Below are 21,128 nucleotides of genomic sequence, written 5' to 3' on the forward strand. Positions count from 1 at the left end.
AAAGCATTCCATGTCTAGAATGTAAGCTCTCTGGGGCGGGAGCTTTGTTTAGTTCACAGCCATACCTCCATCCCTTGGAAGGGTCTGGCTCAGGCAGGTGCTCAATTAATATATATTTGGCGTCCAAGGAGTCATGTAACTTCTCTGTGCCACTGTTTCCTCAAATACAAAGTGGAGAAAAGTGTTGCGAGGCTCAAATGAGTCAATATCTGTAAAGTGCTTAATTGCCTGTTCCAGAATGAGTGCAATGTGACAGACTTCGTTTGATGGGGTGAATGAATGAATCCCCACACCACTGTACTGTGGTGTGGCAGAAATGCCTGACAGGTTATTACTGCTCTTAGTTCTGGCACCAACACCTACTACAGGTTCATGGCCCTCTTGTCTTCTGCATCCTCACCTGCACAACAAAGAGGGTGAGCCACAAGGTGGTTCAGAGGCTGTTGCAGGAGAAACGGAGCTGATTATCTTAAGGACTCCCATTTATTTCCTCGAGGTATTGCCCACAAGGTGGACAAGAGCTTTTGCTAGCTAACCTACCTATGCACTTGTACCTCTTACTCCACTCCTGGGGCTCCGCAATGCCCCTGCTCTTCTGTTTGTGTTGCTTCACTTACTTTTTCTCATTTAGTTATAGAGACAGTACATGTTCATGACTTTTTATCTGCTCTTCTGAATTCTTTTTTTTTAAAGATTTTATTTATTTATTTATTTATTTATTTATTTATTTGAGAGAGAGAGAGAGAGAGAGAAACAGCATGAGAGGGGAGAGGGTCAGAAGGAGAAGCAGGCTCCCCGCCGAGCCGGGAGCCCGATGTGGGACTCGATCCCAGGACTCCCGGATCATGACCTGAGCCGAAGGCAGTCGCTTAACCAACTGAGCCACCCAGGCGCCCTGCTCTTCTGAATTCTAAAAACTTCTGAAAGCCTTTCAAAATTTTTTTGTTGGCCAAACCTGTTCTGACCTCAACTCATTTGCCAACAAAAGTCTGAGCTGAGGCTATGTGCAATGCTTCTGTATTCCACTTGGAGTGTATATTAATGAGTCTCACCAGGGAACTTTTAATGCATTGGATTATGGTGTGCGGCATCAGATCCTGCTGGGATCATAATCTCACATACAGCGTATATGTACCATGTAACTTCTCTAAAGTGTGAACAATTACATTTTCTGAACCAGGTGTCTTCAAAAGTTTCAGTTATGAAACGGTGGACCTGTATAGTATCCAACTGTAGAGCCAGACTGCCTGGGTTCAGATCCAGGCCATGCCAGCCCACTAGCTCCACGACCTTAGGAGTTGGCCTCTCTACGCTTAAGTTTATTCATCTGAGGGGATGGTAATAATACCCACCCTCCTCGAAGTGGTGGCAAATCACCTGGGCTTATATTAAGTGAAGCACTCAGCACAGTGCTACTAGAAGATGTTTTTCCCCCACAACTGCTCAACTACACAAATACTAGTATCCCCATTTTTACAATGAGGGATCACAATTCAGGGGAGAGAACTGTGCAGTTTAAACCTTTTCACCCAAGTAGTTCTAAGGGGCGGGGTGTCCTGAGTGGTCACCCATCAAGGTCAATGTTTTTTAAAGTTCTTTTTTTTTTAAGATTTTATTTATTCATTTGACAGAACACACAGTAGGCAGAGCACAGGCAGAGGGACAGGGAGAAGCAGGCTCCCCACTGAGCAGAGAGCCCGATGCAGGACCCCATCCCAGGACGCTGGGATCATGACCTGAGCCAAAGGCAGAGGCTTAATGGACTGCGCCACCCAGGTGCCCCTTAAAGTTCTTTTTTAGCTTAGTACCCCTAAGGATTCTGCTTTCTATATCCTAATATGTACCTGGTGGTTCCCCCCAAATCTTGCTGAAACACTGACGCTATGGGAAGATGAGGCTTGTTTTGTTGCTGTTGTTGGTGTTGTTGGAGCCCAACACAGGACTTGAACTCACAACCCTGAGATCAAGAGTCAGATCAAGAGTCAGGGGCTTGACCGACTGAGCTACCCAGGCGCCCCAAGATGAGGCTTGTTTTTGTCCACTGGCTTTGAGAACTCTGGCACACAGCTGACGGGCCCTGAGGACCCAGTTTTGAGGCCGAAGGACCAGGGACTCAACCTTAAAGATGAGCACGCCCCTTCCCCGTCGGGCACCCCGCCCACCTGCCCACCCGCACACTCTGTCCCCGAAGCTCTCGAAGCCACGCCTTTTCCGGCCTCGGCCCCGCCCCTTCCTCCGGAGAAGCCCCGCCTTCTGGGCGCAATGCCCGCTGGGCCCTCGGGCGCGTCCCACCGGCGTCCCTGTGAGGGTGACGGGCCGGTGCCACCGGTTTGGCGCCGGCCTGTCTCAGCGCCCCTCAGCTTGAGCTCGGTCCCCAAGTGCGGGGCCCGGGGCTCCCAGAGAGGCCTTCCGGGCACTTTGAGGGTTTCCCGCGGCCGCCGTCCCTGTGCGCGTCCCCGCCGGGCTCGGCAAGTGGCGCGGTCCGGGGCGGGGCCTGCGGCGGCCGAGGGACGCGCCGCAGGCGAGCCGCGCGCTCGGGGAGCGGGCCGGGAGGAGTGCGGGCCGAGGACCGGGGGTCCGGGGCAGCCTGGGGCCGGTTGGACGGCAGCCGCCGCCTCGTGCCTTCGCTGGGTTCTTCGGCCGCCCCCTCAGCGAGGGCTCCCTCCCCAGGGAGCTGGCCTCGCCGGGGACGGACAGGCGGACCCGCTCCCGACCGCGACAGAGTCCCTGCCCACCGCAGCCTCCCGAGAGCGCGCGCCCTGACTGCATGACCGAGGGGCTCCCGGCCCCCTCGGCAGGACTCGCAGGTGCGCGTCCCGGCCCGGGAGGGACTGAGAGTGGAGGGAGCGCCCCCCTCCCCCTCCCCCTCCCCGCGCTGCTAGCTGCGAGGTTGTGGGGTGCAGACGCACTGACCGCGGGAGAGGCGCTCGGCCCCCGTGCGCGTGCCTGGCGCCGGGACGCGCGCACATACCCCCGCCTGGCCCACGCGCCGTCGGGTGAGCATCAAGCTGCTCCCCTCCCACCGGAGTTCAGGGTGGGCAGGCTCCGAGCTCCGGAGGCCCCTTTCCAGCCCGGGAGAGCCGAACTCGGGGCCTTGCTTGCCCCTGACCACCTCCCGGCGCCACCCAGGCTGAGGTTTTGCGTCCACCCTGGCATGCGGTCTTTCAGCGCCTGGCCCGCGCAGACACGGGGGCTGCCTGTGGCCAGGGTGGGTGGCACCTGGCCCTCGCGTTTTCTTTGCAGGAATCTCCGGCCTCACCATGGACCCAGAGTGCTCCCAACTCCTCCCGGCTCTCTGTGCTGTTCTGGCGGACCCCAGGCAGCCCGTGGCAGATGACACCTGTTTGGAGAAGTTGCTGGACTGGTTTAAAACAGTAACTGAAGCTGGTAAGGGGGAGGGTGCTGCTGCTGACTGTCTTCCGGAGGCCAGAGGGTGCGCGGGACTCCCCTGTGCCGGGGGAAGGGGTGACCCCCTGGTTCCTTTCCTTCACGTCCTAGAGAGTCCCCCTGGCTAGTTGGGAACACATCAAGCTCAAGCCTGAGGAATGAGCAAGGGGAGAGCTTGATCCTGAAGTTCTTATCTGCTCCCAGCCCTGATTCAGGCCTCCTTTTGTTCAGTTCACACTGGATGGCTGTAGAGGAACTTATTTTGCTGTTACTGTTGCATTTATTCATTTGTTTCAAGAAATCACTTTTTGTTATTGTGAAACTAATATGTTTCAAGAAATCACTTTTTGTTATTATGAAACTAATACGTATTCTTTAGATAAATCTTGAACAACACAAAGGAGTAAAGAGGAGAATTAAACCACCATCAACTTTTTAATTTCTTCTCAGCCCTTTTTCCTAACACATCATAAAGCTGCGTTTTTCTTTCTTTCTTTCTTTCTTTTTTTTAAAGATTTTATTTATTTATTCATGAGAGACAGAGAGAGAGGCAGAGGCAGAGGGAGAAGCAGGCTCCCCGCAGAGCAGGGAGCCCGATGCGGGACTCGATCCCAGGACCCTGGGATCATGGCCTGAGCCGAAGGCAGACGCCTAACCATCTGAGCCACCCAGGCGCCCCCGTTTTTCTTTCTTTTTTTAAATTTTATTTATTGGGGGGGACACTGGTGCAAGTGGGGGGAGGGGCGGAGAGAATCTGAGCAGACTCCCCACTGAGCGTGGAGCCCCACTAGGGGCTTGATCCCACAACCCTCAGATCATGACCTGAGCTGAAATCAAGAGTCAGACGATTAACTGACTGAGCCACTCAGGCGCCCCAGAGCTGCATTTGTCTTACAAAGATGAAGTCACACCATAAATATATCATGGTGTCTTGCTTTTTCTTTGTTATTATTATGGTGGGAGTTTTCTCTGTTGGATATGTTGATTTTATCGATTCTGTGCTGTGTGAATGGACTGTAATTTATGTAATCACACCTGTATTATTAGACGTCTGTGTTTCTGACGTTCCTTAGTATAAATAGCGTTGGCTTCCTATGTAAGTCTTTTCACGTAGACAATCGATCTCTTGGCTGGTAGTGACCTTAGGATAGAGCCCATGTCATTAATTTCTGCTGTTAGTTCATTTGGTTTATCCTGCTCTTTTCCTCTCCTTTGAGTTGAACATCTTAGTCTCTCTTTAATACACACAAGTAGGCTGCACACTTCTCTGGAAGCTGTGTCCTGCACGTTTTACTTTGAGGTACTTTTGTCATTTGTTTTCAGATATTTCATACTCTTCATTGTGATTTTTTCTCCTTCACACACAAGCGATTTAGAGGGGTATCTTTTAGATTCACAATGTAGGGTTTTCGTGTCTTATCATCATTGATTTTAACTTGTTTTATCGGATTTAGAGAATATGTATATTTTGATTTCCTTGTATCCGTCAAGGTTTTTACTGTGGCAGAGTGTGCAATTTTTACAGATGTGCTGTAGGTGTTAATACCTGCTGCGTTTCTGGTATTTGTAGAGTCCTCAGTTGTGGCCTGGTTTGTAGTCAAATTTTTAAAAATTACTTTTAGACAGGTTTCTTTGAGACATAATGTACATACCAGGGAATTGACCCGAAGTGTACAATTGGTTGGTTTTCAGTGAGTTCACACACAGGGCAGTACAAGCATGCCACAGTGTGATTTTGCAGCGTGGTCCTCCCTGTAAAGGAAGCGGGGTGCCGCCCGCAGTTCACCTGTCCCCCGGCCAGCCTGTATTCCGTCGGCCGCAGCGCTCTGCACAGTGCAGGCCCGCGGTGTCCTTACTCATCGGTTTGCTGGATTGTTTCTGAGATGGGAAGACCCTACCCTGGGATTGTGGATTCAGCAATTTTTCTTTGAAGTTCCGTTTTGTGTTTTCATTTACAAATCTCGAAGCTAGTTAGGTACGTGTAGGCGTAGACCGTTCCACCTTTGCACAGCGACTTTCTTCCGAAAGCACCAGTGATGCTTTTTGCTTTCAAGTCTGTTGTCGGCTGTTCCTCTTGCTGCAGCCGCTCTTCAAAGGCGGGAAGCTGCGTGCTGCACCCTCACCGCTGTGCTCCCAGCCCTTCTGTGCCGTCCTGCTTCCTCAGTTCTGGCTTGTTCTCAATTTAATATGAGCAACTCTCGAACAGACTATCTGTCGAGCTTACCGTTCTATTCGAACCTATGTTCTTTAGTATTTTTTTCAGAACTTCCCATGCCTTGTCTTTGTTCCTTTTTCCTCCTTTTCTGCCCTCCATTGGATTGATAAAGCTTTTGTTTCTAAAATTTTTTCCTTTTCTGGTTTTGAAGTTATGCATTCCACTTATGTTCTTTAGTGGTTACCTCAACACAAACTGGATTTTAAAAGTCAAAGTTAAAAAAAAAAGTCAAAAGTTAACTAGGATCTCTATCCGTTCCACCAGCAGGAGGATCTCATGGCACTTTAACTCCAGCCCAGCACAATTTTCATGTTATTGTTGTCTAGAATTTTGATTGTATCTGTTTTTTTTTTTTTTTTTTTTAAGATTTTTATTTATTCATTTGAGACAGAGAGATACAAAGAGCACAAGCAGGGAGAAGGAGAAGCAGACTCCCCACTGAGCCAGGAGCCCGACATAGGGCTCGATCCCAGGACCTGGAGATCATGACCTGGGCCGAAGGCAGACGCTTAACCGTCTGAGCCACCGAGGCGCCCCTCTTGTTTTAAAACCCATCAAAACTTGTTTAATTTTTAAAGTTGGTGCTTTTTTAGATTCACCGACGTGTTTCTTGGTTTCTCAGATTCATGCTTCTCTCTTCTTCATGCTGTTCTTTTTCCTTCTCACTGAACCACATCTGTTGGTGGTTGTATCCACAAGGGCCTCTCAACGGGAAACTCTCCCAGCCTGTGCCCCGCATTTCCCTTTGCCCACCTGGGTGCCTTTGAACTCTGGCGTTGCAGAGTATAGACATCTCCGGTACCACGTCTGGAAAAGGATGGCTGTTCCGTTCTACTTCCTTGCGTGTAGTATTCTCAGTGTAAGAAAAAGCATCCACTTGAGAGGTTAAGTGGTCTCCTGCTTTAATTCGCATTTCTTTTGTTGTAGTCAGCAGCAACAGAAGGCCTTTTCCCGTTTGCTGGGCCCTTGTGTTTCCTGTCCTGACCTTTACCTGATGTGGAGGTGATGCCGTTTTGTGCCCTCCCATTGAGTTCAGGTCGTGACTCCTTTGTTGTGGTTGTTGCAAATATTTTCTTCCAGTGAGATTGCTAAATTTAACAGTGGGAGAGAAAGAGGTCTGGGAATTGCCAGAAGAATGGTCCTTTAGGGGGAGGCCTGGCTGGCTCAGTTGGAAGAGTGTGCGACTCTTGATTTCAGGGTTGTGAGTTCGAGCCCCATGTTGAGTGTAGAGATGACTTAAATAAATAAAACTTGAAGGGGGGGAGCACCTGGGTGGTATAGTTCGTTAAGCGCCTGACTCTTCATTTTGGTTCAGGTCATGATCTCAGGGTCATGGGATCAAGCAGTTAGGCTCCATGCTCAGAGGGGAGTGTGCTTGGCCTTCTCTCTCTCCCTCTGCTCCTCCCCCCAGCCATGCATGCAGGTGTATGCATGCGCTGTGTCTCTCTCTCAAATAAATAAATAAATAAATCTTTAAAAACAAAAAAGAATGGTCTTTTAGGGCAAGCTGCATCACTGTGCCCCAGTGACCCCCCTCCCTGTCTGGGCCTGCCCCCAGGGTCCAGTCTCCTGTTGTTGCAGGAGAACCCTTGCCTGGTGGAGCTGCTGTGCCACATGCTGAAACCCCAGGACCTGAGTTCCAGAGTCCTCTCCTTCTCACTTCGCCTCACGGGGGTGCTGGCAGCCCAGGAAGATTGCTTCCAGTATCTTCAGGTGAGCCTGGGTCCTCCCACCTGAGTGCCCCGCCGAGAAGTACATGGCTCACTTCTCTGCAGATGCACAAGACAGTGGCGGCCTCCGTGGCCCCTCGGTCTCTGAAATGCGCTGCCCCGTGTCGTGACTTGTACCACCAGCTTTTTATTCCTGAGCCTGATCCTTCTGTGAAAAACTGGCCAGGAATGATGTTGGAGTAAAAGGGTCAGATTTTTGGAATCAGAGCTGGGGTTGACTCAGCCCTCCGAGCCTTGGTTTCTCCCTGTGACAGGAGAGTTGTGTGTGTCACATGGAACCGTCATAAGGGTTAAGCAAGACCGTTGGTTTCACAGTCGGTCCTGTTGGATGAATGAATGAGTGACTCGAGAATTTCTCCGTAGTACTAAGGCATGGAGCTTGGAGAGCCCCCCAGAGCCGTGCGTCTTACAGCTTTGCATACCCATGCACGGGCACAGCTGGGTTGGTTAGGCGATGCCCGATGGGAGCATGTCTGGCCCTGCGATGGCATCTCTTGGCACCTCTCGGAGCCTCACCAGCTCTCGGGAAGGCACATCGTCTCAGACCCAGTGTGCGCAGGGCCCTGGGAAGGCCATGCTGTGATGCAGTCACTTGAAGAGAGGACAGTAGTGGGGAGGGATGTGTCCTCTCAGGAGCTTCGGAATGCTGTTCATGGACGCTCCTCAGTCCGGCAGTGCACATGCCCAGAGGCGCAGCCCAGCACAGCTTGCCGTGGACCGACTTTCCAGGATGTTCTCTGGCAGCTCGCTACACCAAAGTGTGTTTTGGGGCCTAAGTTTGTGCTTGCTGTTCTCACGTGATACACATACTCATGCCCGGGTACCCATGGTACCTTGCGGTTTGTAAAGCTCTTCAGGGTTTGCAGAATCACTTTGATTTTATTCTGGCGGCCGTGGCCAGTCAGCAGACCAGCGGTCTTCATTTCGCAGATGAGGAAACAGGGGAGGCCTAACGTAGGAGGCCCGCAGAAGTGGCAGCGCTCACACTAGACCTGCAAGAGTCTGCCGCTGGCTGCCTGCAGGGCCCAGGGGCCCGGGCCAGGGATGGGCTCTTAGCTGCAAAGAGGGGCTGCTCTCCCCTCCCCTGTTGTCCCCTCCCCGGGGCCCGCAGCGCTAGGTGGCCTCCTGTTCCCTTCCCAGCTACCCCTGCACAGACTCCTGGGAGGTCTCCCAGCACCACGGGCCCCTCAGGCACAGCTGTCCTGCAGCCTCAGTGTCTAGGCAGGGGACGTGCAGATGGACTGAGCAAGGCAGGGGCTGAGCCTCTGTCCCTGCCCTGTTGGCGAGGGGCTTTCACTTCAGGAGGGTCCCCCTTCGGTGACAGCGGCTCCCACAGGGGGCCTTCCTTGTGAGCCTCCGGCAGGGGCACCCTTCAGGGGCCGGTAGCCGCTGCAGACTTAGACTCCTATCCTGAGCAGTCGGAGTCTGTCTCCGAGGTCTCGCTGTCCCTGGTCCTGGAGTCTGAGACGATCGGAGGGGCCCCTTGCCCCTTGAGGGTCGGGCTGTAGCCGAACAGGATGCCCCGTGGCCTGGCCGGGGCACGACATAGGCTCTGACTGCCCTTGCTGCGGCGCAGATGGGCCCGGAGCGATGGCCGCACCAGCTGCAGCAACCTCGGTAAGAGGCAGCGTCGGGTTTCCCACACGCCGTGTTGAAACCCAGTCGTGAACGAGAATCTTACACCTCGGCAGGAAGCGTAGGACAAGGCACGATCGGACCGTGGGTGTCCCTAAGCCGGTGGAGCTTGAGTGGGGAGTTAGCCACTGCCGGCTGGGGTGGGGGGCCCGCAGCCGGGTTGTAAAGCGTTCGAACAGGTGCGAGGAGTAGGGTGGCCGGACACAGCTGTGCTGGGGTGTCCAGAGTGGGGGATACCCGGAGGAGGGTGGGTGCCCTGGTGGACCCCACAGGCCCAGCTCAGTTCAGTAGGCTGTGGAGACCATCAGGGTCCTGGAGCACAATGTCCTGGTCAGAGGCAGACTTTTGGGGGTGAAACTCCTGGTACTGTTTTGGGGGAGGATTTCTGAAGTAAACAACTAACGGGATTGATGAACTTTTATTTAAAACCCAGTTCTTCTCCCAAAGGTGCCCCCTGGCAGGCAGACGTGGCCGTGCCAGGGGCCTCTGGGGCCGGCACTGGTTGTCACCTGGCACTTCCCAGAAGCGCAGCTGCCTGTGGGCTCCTCGTGTTGGCAGCGAGTGAGAAAGTCCCAGAGAAGTGCCTTAACGCTTGAACAACAGAAAAACCGTTTCTGATCCGCCCGTCTCCTGGGAACCGGCCCAGCTCACACTTCCTTCTCTGCTTCCCAGCAGGGGGAGTTGCTGCCCAAGCTCTTTGGGGAGGCAGGACCCCTAGGAGGAGCCGCCTGGACCTCCCCCGCCGTGCGCAGCGGCTGGATCCAGGGTCTCCGCTCCCTGGCACAGCACCCCAGTGCCCTGCACTTCCTGGCCCACTGCGGTGAGTGCCCCTGCCTGCTGCGCCCTCGGCCTGTGGCCTTGCCGCATCTGTGGGGACGCCAGGGACATCATGGCACCTTGCTAGCCATGTCTGCGCGTCTGAAAGTGGGTGTAACGTCACGGGGCTGCTGTGAGGAGCACATGGGGGAGCAGGGTGGGGCGGGGCTGGAGGTCACTGCAGTGTCCTTGGCTCACAGGGCAGATCCAGCAGTGGGGGTGACTTTGAAATTAATTAGGATCAGAAGCCTTCTTGCAAGGGTCTAACGCTGCCGCCCTTGGAGCTTTCCCATGCGGATTGCCCAACCTCTGAACAGAGGGGAGGCGGGGGCCCTAGCGGCGCCCGCTCCGAAGTCTGGCCATGAGAGCCGCTCAGTGGTTTTAGCATCTCTGCCCTCTCCCTCGGATTCTGTCCCAGCTGAAGCCCGTTTTCTTCTCTCCCTGCCCTGTCCCCTACCCCAGGTGCCGTTGACACCATCTTCTCCCTGCAGGAAGATTCCAGCCTGTTTGTGGCCTCGGCAGCCGGGCAGCTCCTGGTGCACATCCTGGGCTTGTCTATGCAAGGCCCAGCCGGGGGGCCCCCCAGCCTGCAGGCTGGTGATTGGCCGGCGTGTGCCCAGAAGATCGTGGGTCACATCGAAGAGTCCCTGCGTGCCACGGCTACCCCACAGATCACACAGGCTCTAAATGTCCTGACCACCACATTCGGGCACTGCCACGACCCTTGGACACAAGTTCTGTGGGTGCAGCTGAGTCCGCTCGTGGCTGGTCTGCTGGAGAAAGACCCCATCCCAGCTGCACACTCGCTCGTGGATCTTCTCCTCAGCGTGGCCCGGTTAGTTCCTCTGGGGTGCAGCCGGGAGTGGGCAGGAGTTGGGGGTGCTGTTTCCCTTGGGAAGTCTTAAGGTAGCTGTTAGATCTGGGGCCACATCTCGTGGGCTCCCCCAGGGCACCGCCAGGGGCAGGGGAATGCCAGAGGGGGTCTGAAAGCCCACACGCCTAGGAAGGACTCCGTCTCAGTGGGACATACCCAGTCCAGGGCTGTGGCATTCGGGCACTACACGGGCTTTGGTGGGCAGGACAGAGAACTGACTTTCTTTCTGGGCTTCTCTGCAGCTCTCCTGGGCTGAGTTCTTCCAGCTGCGGCCTATGGGAGACTCTGGCTCAGACTCTGAGCCATCTGAGCCCCACCCAAGCAGGGCCGTTGGCGTTAGGGATCCTGAAACTGCAGGACTGGTAAGGATTGGGGCTTATGTCCTGTGAGGACAGGCAGAGAGGTCTTGGGCATGGCCCTCATGGTCAGGGAGCTTTCGGGGAGCTCCTGAAACCAGAGAAGAGTCGGGGCGGCCATCAGGGATGTGGCTGGGCCATACTCCGGTTATTGCCAAGGCCTTGCTGGAGGCTGTGGCTTCCACGTGCTGTAGAGACAGAATAACATTTTCAAACAAAAGCTTTGTAGGCTCCCCAAAGAGAAAACAGACTCGGGGCTGCTTCGCTCAGAGCAGGGCTAGATTTGTACCCAGGATCCACTCACTCAGCTGCCCTCTTCCCTCCTCCCCAGTGGCCTTAGTATGCACATCACTGGGGTGGATTCTAGGGGCCCTGGGATGATAGAGGGGGGCCTAGTAGGCAGGAGTGGCCAGATAGCTTCCCGCAGGGAGAGGGAAGGATGCATGGGTCCAAAAAGATGGGAAGAACGAGGGCGTCTTTCCAGGGTTCTGGGCAGATGAGACATGGTCATGTTGACCCAGGTTGGGGGTGAAAGTCGCCATAGGACCCACTCCCCAGAGGGGGGCTGGGGGTACAGTGCAAGCCTGGCTCTGGGCTCCAGGCTCTCCAGATGTTCAGGGAGAGGTAGTGGTCTGACGGGGGAGGGCCGGGCAGCCGGCCTGGAGGGAGAATTCTGTGCTAGCTTAGCCTCCCATCTGACCCTGAGCCCAAGAACACAGGAGATGAAGCCTCAGGAACGCTCCCAGGAGGTGGGCCTCCCATCCCCCTGGCCCTCAGCAGGCACTGTCCATTGGAGCAGGTGTGGCCCATCCTTCGAGGGGCTGTTCCTGGGGCCTGGGGAGGTGCTTTCTAGCAACTTCCGTGGAGTCCCCTGCTGGCGGCCTGCATGATGGTGGCCTGAGTGCTGGTCACAGTGCTTGCAAGGAAGTTGTTTCTTAAGAGGATGTCTGGATCACCAACACTGGCCTTTTTGCCCCAGACTTGCTGGGGATGTTAGGGGGTCAGCCGGCTCAGCCCAGGGTCGGGAAGCGGCACTCACTATGTCCTCTGTGCTTAGTCCGCAGGCACTGAGGGCCCAGGCCTTTGCTGTCCTCCTCCAGCCTCTGGCCTGTGTCCTTAAAGCCATGGCTCAGGACCCCGGACCCTCTGGTATGCTGCTTCCTAAGGGTGGGCGGGTGCAGGAGGGCAGGCCACTGGGGTCCGGGGCATGCCCTCGGTGTTGGGGCAGGTCAGTGGGCAGCAGGGTACCCAGCTCGCCGCCCCCGCTGAGAGTGCAGGGGCCTGGGTGGGGGCTGTTGTCACAGGCCTGACTGCTCCTCATCTTGTGTCCCTACCATGAGATGAATGGGGCAGCATCACCCCCAGTGGGCATCATCCAGGTGGCCCCAGTAGCTGGGTGGTTACGTGGGCCTGCACCACATGGTGGTTCCCGACCCAGAACAGGCACACCGGCTGTCCCCCTGGATGCGTCTAGATTCTGTGACCAGGGTGATGGGGGGGTTGGCCTCCCCTGCTGTGACTCATCTTGCTTCAACCTCGCGGTGTGCCGAGGATTAGCGAAGGGGACCCACGTGTACCTAGTAGCCCCGTGTTGAGCGTAGGGACCAGTGTCCTGAGCAGCGGGACCGGCCCAGGAACGGGCTGTGGGGAGAGCTGGGCTCCACGGCTCAGGAGCCCCGCAGACAGGTTCAGAGAGCCCAGCTCTGGCCAGCCGTGTCACCGTGGGTGCGTCACCCGCTGGGAGCCTCTGGTCCTGGTGTCCAGCGTGCGGTGTGCGGGAGGCACCCGCTGACTGGGCGCGGCCTCTGGCTCGGCCTGCAGGTGTGCCGGACGGTACCGTGGGCGACTCCATGACGGCGGGCACGCCCCTCCCCTCCAAGGCGGCCTGCGTGGGGCTCCTCTGCCGGAGCCTGGCCCACCTGGAGCTGCTGCTGCCCCTGGTGAGTGTGGCCCGGGCCCGAGTCCGCAGCGGCAGGGGGACCTGGGGCCTGCGCTGACCGCCCCCTCTCCCCCAGCCCCAGCGCCCCTGCCCCTGGCCTCAGGCGCTCCTGCTGGGGGCCGCGGTGACCCTGCTGCAGCTGTGCGGGGGCTCAGCAAGGCCGGCCTGCGACATGGGGCGCCACCTCTGCACGCTCCTGCTGGGCTGCGTGCGGGTCCAGCGGGCGGCCCTCGATTTCCTGGGGGCGCTGTCGGACGGGACAGGTAAGGCAGAGGGCCCCGCAAGCCCCGCTCGCCTGCTGCGCTGGGGCCGCCGTCCTCTGCGCGTCCTCTCTGGGGCGGGGCTGGGACTCGGCTGGCCGGTGCGTTCCGTCCCCTGCTTTCCTTGGATTGACGCACTCTTGTGCTGGGGAGGCCCCTGGAGGGGAAGGCTGGGTGCTTCCTCCATGTCTGTCTCAGGCCCCCGAGAGCTGGTGACGCAGGTGTTCGCCGTCCTTCTGGAGTATCTCAGGAGCCCAGACTCCAGCCCCACGGTACAGGCACGGGGTGCAGGGGGAGGGAGGGGAGGAGGGGGGAGACGTGTGGGGAAGACCCTGCAGGCCTCTAGAACAGGGTCTTCTGCAGGACCAGAGTTGCTTCTTTTTTTTTAGATTTATTTCGATAGAGAGCAGGGGGAGGGCAGAGGTGGAGGGAGAGAATTTCAAGCAGACTCTGTGCTGAGCGCAGAGCCCGATGCAGGGGGCTCCATCACGACCCTGAGATCATGGCCTGCGCCGAAACCAAGAGTCAGATGCTTAGCCGACCGAGCCACCCAGGCGCCCCCAGACTCTCTTCCTACAGTGAGGGGCAGGCGGCGGCTTGGGGTTTGACCCAGGGCCTAGTGGTGGTGAGGCCTGAGCGCCAGGGGAGCTGAGCCATGGAGAGCAGGGAATTCTCTAGGAGAGTGGGGAGTGGAGGCCCATGGGCCCTGCATTTGGGATCCAAACTCCTCGTCAGCGTTTTCTGCAAACATGCTCCTCGTCATGGCCGCGTGGTGGCTGGGCTCTGGTGGGTGCAGGGTGAACGCCCCCTGCCATCGAGCAGGCGGTTAGAGGTTGGCACAGCAGGCCTGGTGGCTTCCCGTGCCTTTGAGGAAAGGGGGCCTGGAGAGTGTCCAGTGGTGGGGGTCCTGACGGGAGCTGTCCCCTTCTCCTGTCTCGTGACCCGGGATGTCAGCTCTGCCGCTGCCTGGTGCTTCTGCCTCCCAAAAACGAAACCTGGGGCTGCTTGCTCCCTGCCCCCGGGGCCCCATCTGTGTCACAGAGAGCAGGGACAGGAGCACCGGGTGGCGGACAGGGGCAGGCAGGCCAGCTCCCCCTCACTGCTCCTGGCCCTGCAGCCCTGCTTTGCCTGCTCCAGGTTCTGAAGAAGGCCTTCCAGGCCACATTCAGGTGGCTTCTGAGCTCACCCAAGACCCCCGGCTGCTGGGATCTGGATCCCCACGCCCTGCTGTTCCTGAGAGGTAATCCGGGCCCTTCCCAGCTAAACCGAGGGAGTCACAGGGGTGAGCAGTTGGGAGCAGGGCGGGCCTGGCCTGGGCTCCTCTGAGCTGCCCCTCCTGCCCCAGACCTGCTCCCTGTGCTGCAGAAGCGTCTTTGCAGCCCCTGCTGGGAGGTGAGGGACTCCAGCCTCGAGTTTCTGACCCAGATGACCAGACACTGGGGAGGTGAGTGCTGGGCGGGAGGGGGCCTGGCCTCGGCACACCGGTTGTCTCTTGGTGGCTTTGGGAAGCAGACCGCCAAGGCTGCTTGGAGAAGTGAGGGAGGAGGCTGCGGGCTCCGGCCTTGGTCACAGCCGGTTGTGGCCGCTTGGACCCCCAGGGCAGGCCGGCTTCAGACACGCGCTCCTCGCTTCGGAGGTGCCCAAGCTCACCGAGCAGCTCCTACGAGATCCTGAGAGTTATGTCCGTGCCAGCGCAGTGACTGCCATGGGGCAGCTCTCCAGCCAGGGGTTGTGTGTCCCCCCCGCCAGCCCTGAGCACCAAGGGGGCCAGCAGGTAGGAGCTGGTGGGGCCCCAGGTAGCCCACACCTGGCGGTCGTCTAGATGCCCAGGGCCTAGTGGGTTGGCCACCCAGGGTCAGGCAGTCTGGGGCCAGGGTTCTGTCAGGGACGTTCCCTGAATCCCTGGCTCTTCTTCCAAGCACCCCTGTCATTTGGATGTGGTCACCCCTGTTTGATGCATGAGCAAATGGAGGGCTGAGGGGAAAAGCAGGTTTTGCCCCAGACCTGCGTGGCAGGGGATTCTCTTTGGGGCGGGGGTTCTGTGCCCGTCAGCCCTGCCTGCCCCTCTCGCCTCCCACCGCCTCTCTCTCTGTCCTCCAGAAGAGCCTGCTCGTGGAACTTCTGCACATCCTCTCCACAGACTCGGAGGGATTCCCGCGGAGGGCCGTCATGCAGGTCTTCACCCAGTGGCTGAGGGACAGCCATGCCGACGTGGCAGGGGACACGGAACAGTTTGTGGCTGGGGTGCTCCAGGTAGCCAGCCAGGATCTAGACTGGGAGGTCCGGGCCCAGGGCCTGGAGCTGGCGCTGGTGTTCCTGGAGCAGACGCTGGGCCAGCCCCGTTCCCACTGTCCCCATGCTGTGACCCCGCCCGTGGAGGCCCCCGTCGGCCCGCTGGCCCAGGCCCTGCAGCCGCTCTGCCGAGTGCGGCTCTTTGACTTCGCCTTTCGTGCCTTGTTTGACTGTGACCGACCCGTGGCTCAGAAGTCCTGTGATCTTCTCCTCTTCCTGAGGGCTAAGACGGCTTCCTCCAGCGGCCTGCAGGAGTCCCAGAGCAGCCCCGATGTGGCCTCCGTGGAGGCCGCCCTGCAGAGGTGGCAGGCGGGCGATCAGGCCCAGCCCCTGGGGGACCTGGAGCCCGAGGTCGTGCTGGCCGTGCTGAGGTCTCTGGACCTGGAGGGCCTTCGGGGGGCTCTGGCCGAGAGCAGCGACCATGTGGAGAAGAGCCCTCAGTCGCTCCTGCAGGACATGCTGGCCACGGTGGGCGTCCTGGGGGAGAACGAGGCCGACTGCTACTGAGGCAGCCCACTGGCGACGTGCCCGGGCCCCCCTGCCCTGTGCCACATCCCTGCCTTGGGACCCTGTTGTCCTGAGAGCTCTGGCCGGCCGGGCAACACGAGGGACCTTTTGGGGAGACCGGGACCAGGTGGGACCAACCAGGTTGACGAGTCCGTCTTGATGTAAGATGAAAGATTATTTTTACTCAAAATAAATGGCGTTTGGCAGTGCCGCTGAGTTAACCTGTGTTCTCACTGCCGCGGGGGTAGGTCCCGGGCCCAGTGGGGCTTTGGAGAAGCATCTGAGGAGGGATTTCTCTGCTGGACAGCCACGTGCTTTGCGGGTATGTGTTGGGGGGGGTCTCGACCCACTGTGCCCCCGGGATGCCCAGACGTCAGAGAGAGAGGAGCTTGGGCTGGAGAGTGGCCCTGGATTGTAGCCCCTGGTGATGGTGACCCCGGGTCGGACCAAGGCCAGGTCTCCAGCCTCTGAAGCCCCAGGATCACCATACACTCATAGTGACTGAAAGCCTGCTGTCTCAGCCGACCAGGCAGGAGAGCTGCTGGGGGTAACGTCGAGGGGAGTCGGGGCCCAGGGCAGTGCCCAGGCGGCCGCACGGCTGCACCAGGGCCAGCTCTGCCGTCCCCGGGCCGTGGGACTCTGGGCACGTCGCTCCCTCTTGGAACCTGTTTTCTCATCTGTGAAATGGAGGTTGTCCCCTTTGCCTCCCACAAGTAAGTGTCCTGGAGTTCTGAAGCAGCTGGTATGGTCAAAGAAGAAATCTCAAGAGAAATTTAGAAACATTTTTAACTAAATAAAAGTGAAAATACAATTTATGGAAGTTTGTGGGATTATGCAGTGCTCAGAGGGAAGGGTACAGCGTTGAGTGCAGAGATTAGGAGATGAGGAACATCTCAAATCAACAGGCTCTACCTTCGATAACTAGAAAAAGAACAGATTAAATCTAAGGCAGAAAGAAAAGAATAGTAAAAACTGGAACCGAGATCACTGAAATTGAAAACAGGAAATGAGTGGAGAAAATCATCTAAGCCAAAAGCTGATTCTTTGGCGAGATCAGTAAGTAAGATTGATAAGCTGACTACAGAAAAGAGGATACAAATTATGAACCCCCGAAAGGAAAGTGGGGAGCTCATTACAGGCCCCACAGACACTGAAAACCTCCAGGAATAATGATGAAACGGGTCCTGCGAGCAGGTTCAGGCCCACAGACTGGACCTAGATGAGATGGGCCCATCCCTTCAAAGACACAATCTGCCAAAACTCACACAGGAAGAAATAGAGGGTTTCAATAGGCCTGTTTCTGTTAACGAAATGGAGTCAATAATCCATAACTTCCGAAACGGAGCCCGGGGCCCAGATGGGTGTGCTGGTGAACTCTAGCCGCTCGAGGAGGCAATGAGCGCCCTCTGCCGTCTCTTCCAGAGTGCTCGTTCTGTGAGGCGTCGCCCGGACTCCCACGTCAAAGATACTCCAGGAAAGCGCTAGAGACCAGGATGCCGTGAACAGAGATGGTAGGCGACGTCAAAGCACTGGAAGGACGAATCCGGCGAGTAGAAAAAGCGACACGGCCACACAGTGGGGTTCATCCCGGGTGTGCAAGGCTGGGTCAGCCATCCCGTCCACAGGCTGACGGAGAAAAAGCAGATGCGGAAAAAGCGTCTGATAAACCCTGTCCTGCCCTGTTCTCCCGCAGAGGTGGAGGCCCCACAGCCTCTGCCTACATCGCAGAGACCTCTGGAGGGAGAGAGGTGTGTGGGGGGAGACCTGCTCTGGGCAACTGCTGTGGGAAGCCGCTGGGGCTGTCCCGGTGCAGGCCCAGGGGATTCGGCCTGCCAGCCGCACCCGCGGTCACGTCCTGGCCCCACCACTCACTGGCTGCTGTGTCCGGGGCGGGTCCCCTGCCTCCACCGAGTTCCGTGTGGGCTGCACCGGGCAGTGGAGAGCTGACGGGGAGATGTGGTCTGTGGCTCACAAAGACGGCAGTCGATACGTGTTAGCTTCTCGCTTTACTCCCTCGTCTTTAACTGCTGTGCCCCCGAGCTCGTGTGGATTGCCCTGCTCTCCTGCTCTGCCCACCTCCTTCCCCTGGCTTCACACACCACCCTCACGCTCCTGCCCAGACTTCTCTCTGAGCCCTGGACCTGCACGCCCACTGCCCACGGGTCAGCCGCCCTGGGACGGGGCAAGGACACTGCACACATCATAACACTTTCCTGCGTCCACTGCCTCCCTTGTGGGTTCCTGAGGCCACTTCGTCATGGGTCTCCTTCCCCCCCAGCCTTCCTCCAGTCTGTTCTCCCTGGCTGCCAGAGTGAGCTGTCTAAACCTGGTCATTGTCCCTTCCCTGCCTAGAACCTGCCATGGCTCCCCATTGCCAGCAGGCTACACACAAGATCCTTTGGGCCAGGCGCCCATCAGCCTGTCCAGCAGGATCCCTTGCAGAGCCCTACCTTATTCTCCTGGAGAATCACTCACGGGAGACTATGTGAGTCACGGGCCGTGGCTAGATCTCTGGCCCTCTGTCAGTTTCAGCTTCAGCAGGCGGTCTGCAGCGGGCCCAGGAGCCTGCATGGATAGCCAGTGCCGCAGGATAGCCCGGCGATGAACATCCCTGTTTGGGTTGTTCCTAAGATGTCGTCCTGTCCCCATCCTTCTTGGGGTACGCTGACACCAAGTGTAGGCTCTGAGCTGGCAGCCGCTTCTTCCAGCACGTGGGGGTCCACTGAGCACGCTCCACTGTCCCCGACTCCCGCTGCCGTGGCCAAGAGCTCACTGCCCACCTCACTGCAGTTCTTGAACGTAACCTGTCTTTTCTCTGCGGCTGCTCTTACCGTTTGTCTCCTTGTCTTTGGGTTTCTGCAATTTTACTATTGTGCAGGTGAGGGGGTTTTTGTTGTTGTTGTCGTTTAATTCTTGGGATTCTTGAATCTGGATATTTTTCCATCAGCTCTGGCAGATTCTCACCCGTCCTTTCAGATGTTGTCCCTGCTCCGTGTTGTCTCACTTCTCCTAGGACACCATAAATATCTGCGATCGTGCCGTTTGATTTCTCTGTGTTCCGTCCTATCTGTGCTTTTTGAAAATTTGCCATCACTTCGTATAGCTTCTGCCATGTGCTGGTACTTTCAGGCTTCCTCTGTATGTCTTAAACACAGCAAGCTGTTACTGTGTGGCCTGTGTCTACACTAGTCCTGGTGACACCAGCTGCTTATCAGGCACTTGAGAGGTCACGGCTGAAATATCGCGTTCCCTCACTGCTCACAGAGTGTTTCTCTGCAGGGCAGCTTTCCTCCCGGTGGTGAAAGGGGACCCGGACACGTCTGTTCTGGTGCCTTATCATCAGCCCACGGCTCCTAAGGCTCCTGCGGGTTTGGGTCCATGCTACCCGTGCAAAAACGAGAGGAGAGCACGAAGGATCCAGCAGGAGCAGCTTCGTGGGCAGGGCGCGGAAGGCACACGTCACTACGCACGTTCCCTGGCCCGGGCTTCAGTCCCATGGCCTTTGCCCAACAGTGCCGCTCTCTGGGGGGCGCGGGGAGGCCGAGCATGGTGGGGGGAGAGTGACTGGGGCCAGCCAGCCAGGTTCTGCCACAATGTGTGACAGTCCCGGGATCCAAGTCTGTCTCGGTGCGTGCCGATGGCACCTCATTCCCACCTGTTGTTGGCTGCTAGCCGTGTGCCCCCCACTGGCTTTCCGACACCTGGAGGCCCAGGGTGAAGGGGAGCTCTCCTAGCGGGGAGCTCAGCGGGGACCAAGCCCAGCGCACGCTCAGGCTTGCACCTGGGAGCTGCGCCCCGCTGACGCGGCCCTCGGCCTGGTGGGGGCGCTGGGGCTTCTGAGGAACTGTGGTCCTTCTGCTGTTGCGTCTCCCTGCACAGGGCCACTCTGGTGCGGCTCCCTGGGGTTCCCAGCAGGACCGGGGGGCAGGTGCAGCTCTGATCCATCCCCACCCGAAGAGCGTAGCCCTTCAGGTTTTCAGTTTAGGGTGAAGTGGGTCTTCGTGGGCAGAACTGGCTCTGACTCCTGCCCTCTGACCCCATGAGTGCCCGAACAGGCATTGGCAGGTGTTGACAGATGCTCTCTGGACGGAAGGGTGCCAGCCAATCAGAATGGACGTTGGCTGGTATGTCCAATCAAGGTGCAGCAGCTGACCGCCAGCGCTGTTGCTATGCAGATTTCTCTACCCAGCGAGAGCAGGCTAGATTATCTGGGCCACCCATGTCACGGCAAACAGGGAGAGCGTGGGCCCTAACACCACCTGGAGGAGCACGGAAGTGCCCACGGGAGAGTGGGGAAATTGCATGCTCAGACACAAGCCCTCCGGGGGACTCAGCTCAGGGAAGGAGGGCGGATGCCCCGTGGGGCCGGAGCTCTGAGCCACAGTTCCTGCTGAACAGAGACTGAAAAATCACAGCATCTCTGACCCACAAACCCGTGGCTACCCAGGAAGTGTAAGGTTTCCACACAGGCGTCCACGGAGAGAAAACACAGAGAATGAAAGTTCTGATCCAGCCGGGTCCTGTGACCACCTGGGAGCTGGGACTAATAAAGCCGCCCTCTGTGTGCTGCCGGCTCCTGGGAGGCAGAGGTAGGCCTCACACACGAGTCTCCATCGCTAGCTTCTAGCACAGGGCTGGCGCATAGTAGGGCTGCTAGCACAGGGCTGGCGCATAGTAGGGCTATGTACTGCCCACACACTCTGGTCTGGTCCTCAGCATCTGGGGGGGCTGGTGAGGGTGCTCAGCATGTGCTGACTGCGTGAGATTGGGTGGCTGGTGGCCAGGGCCCTTGGAAAAGTGTGTATCAGTTAGCTACTGCTGTGTAACAAATCCTTTCTAGCCAGTGACTTAAAACAACAGCATTTGGGTGCATCTGAAAGGTCTGGGGGGCCAGCCAGGCACTGCTGCCTCTCTGGGCTTGGCCTCCTGCATCTGGGCTCAGCTAGGGACTTGGCTGGGGGCTGGCTGTTCTGGGGAGGTCTCAGCGGGGAGGTCTCAGCGGGGATGGCCCTCTGTCCTCGCACCTGCCAGCAGGCCAGCCCGGGCTTGCTCTCATGCTGTGGCTCCAGCCCAGAGAGAACAGGCAGAGGCACACGCCTCCCCGGGGGCATGAGCTC

At 57.7% G+C, this 21,128-nt stretch overlaps 1 protein-coding gene across 5 annotated transcripts; it reads left to right on the forward strand.

Annotated features, from left to right (window-relative positions):
* The first annotated feature begins 2,271 nt into the window (after window positions 1-2,271).
* On the forward strand, window positions 2,272-16,203 carry BRAT1 (BRCA1 associated ATM activator 1). Of its 5 annotated transcripts, none has more exons than XM_034988272.1 (14): window positions 2,272-2,996; window positions 3,244-3,387; window positions 7,161-7,315; window positions 9,640-9,787; window positions 10,246-10,618; window positions 10,900-11,019; window positions 12,071-12,162; window positions 12,835-12,953; window positions 13,029-13,215; window positions 13,411-13,484; window positions 14,350-14,452; window positions 14,558-14,656; window positions 14,811-14,986; window positions 15,313-16,203. In XM_034988272.1, exons 1-14 carry the CDS (start codon window positions 2,768-2,770, stop codon window positions 16,009-16,011), a joined length of 2,718 nt encoding a protein of 905 aa, XP_034844163.1. In that variant the 5' UTR covers window positions 2,272-2,767; the 3' UTR covers window positions 16,012-16,203. The 5 variants fall into 5 exon arrangements, with proteins under 5 accessions (XP_034844163.1, XP_034844165.1, XP_034844164.1 ...); XM_034988274.1 differs by having other exon boundaries at window positions 2,272-2,807; XM_034988273.1 differs by lacking the exon at window positions 9,640-9,787 and having other exon boundaries at window positions 10,275-10,618.
* Window positions 16,204-21,128: the final 4,925 nt, after the last annotated feature.

Source organism: Mirounga leonina, unplaced genomic scaffold (assembly GCF_011800145.1).
Source record: "Mirounga leonina isolate KUSES-001 unplaced genomic scaffold, KU_Mleo_1.0 Mir_454, whole genome shotgun sequence".
NCBI lineage: Eukaryota > Metazoa > Chordata > Mammalia > Carnivora > Phocidae > Mirounga > Mirounga leonina.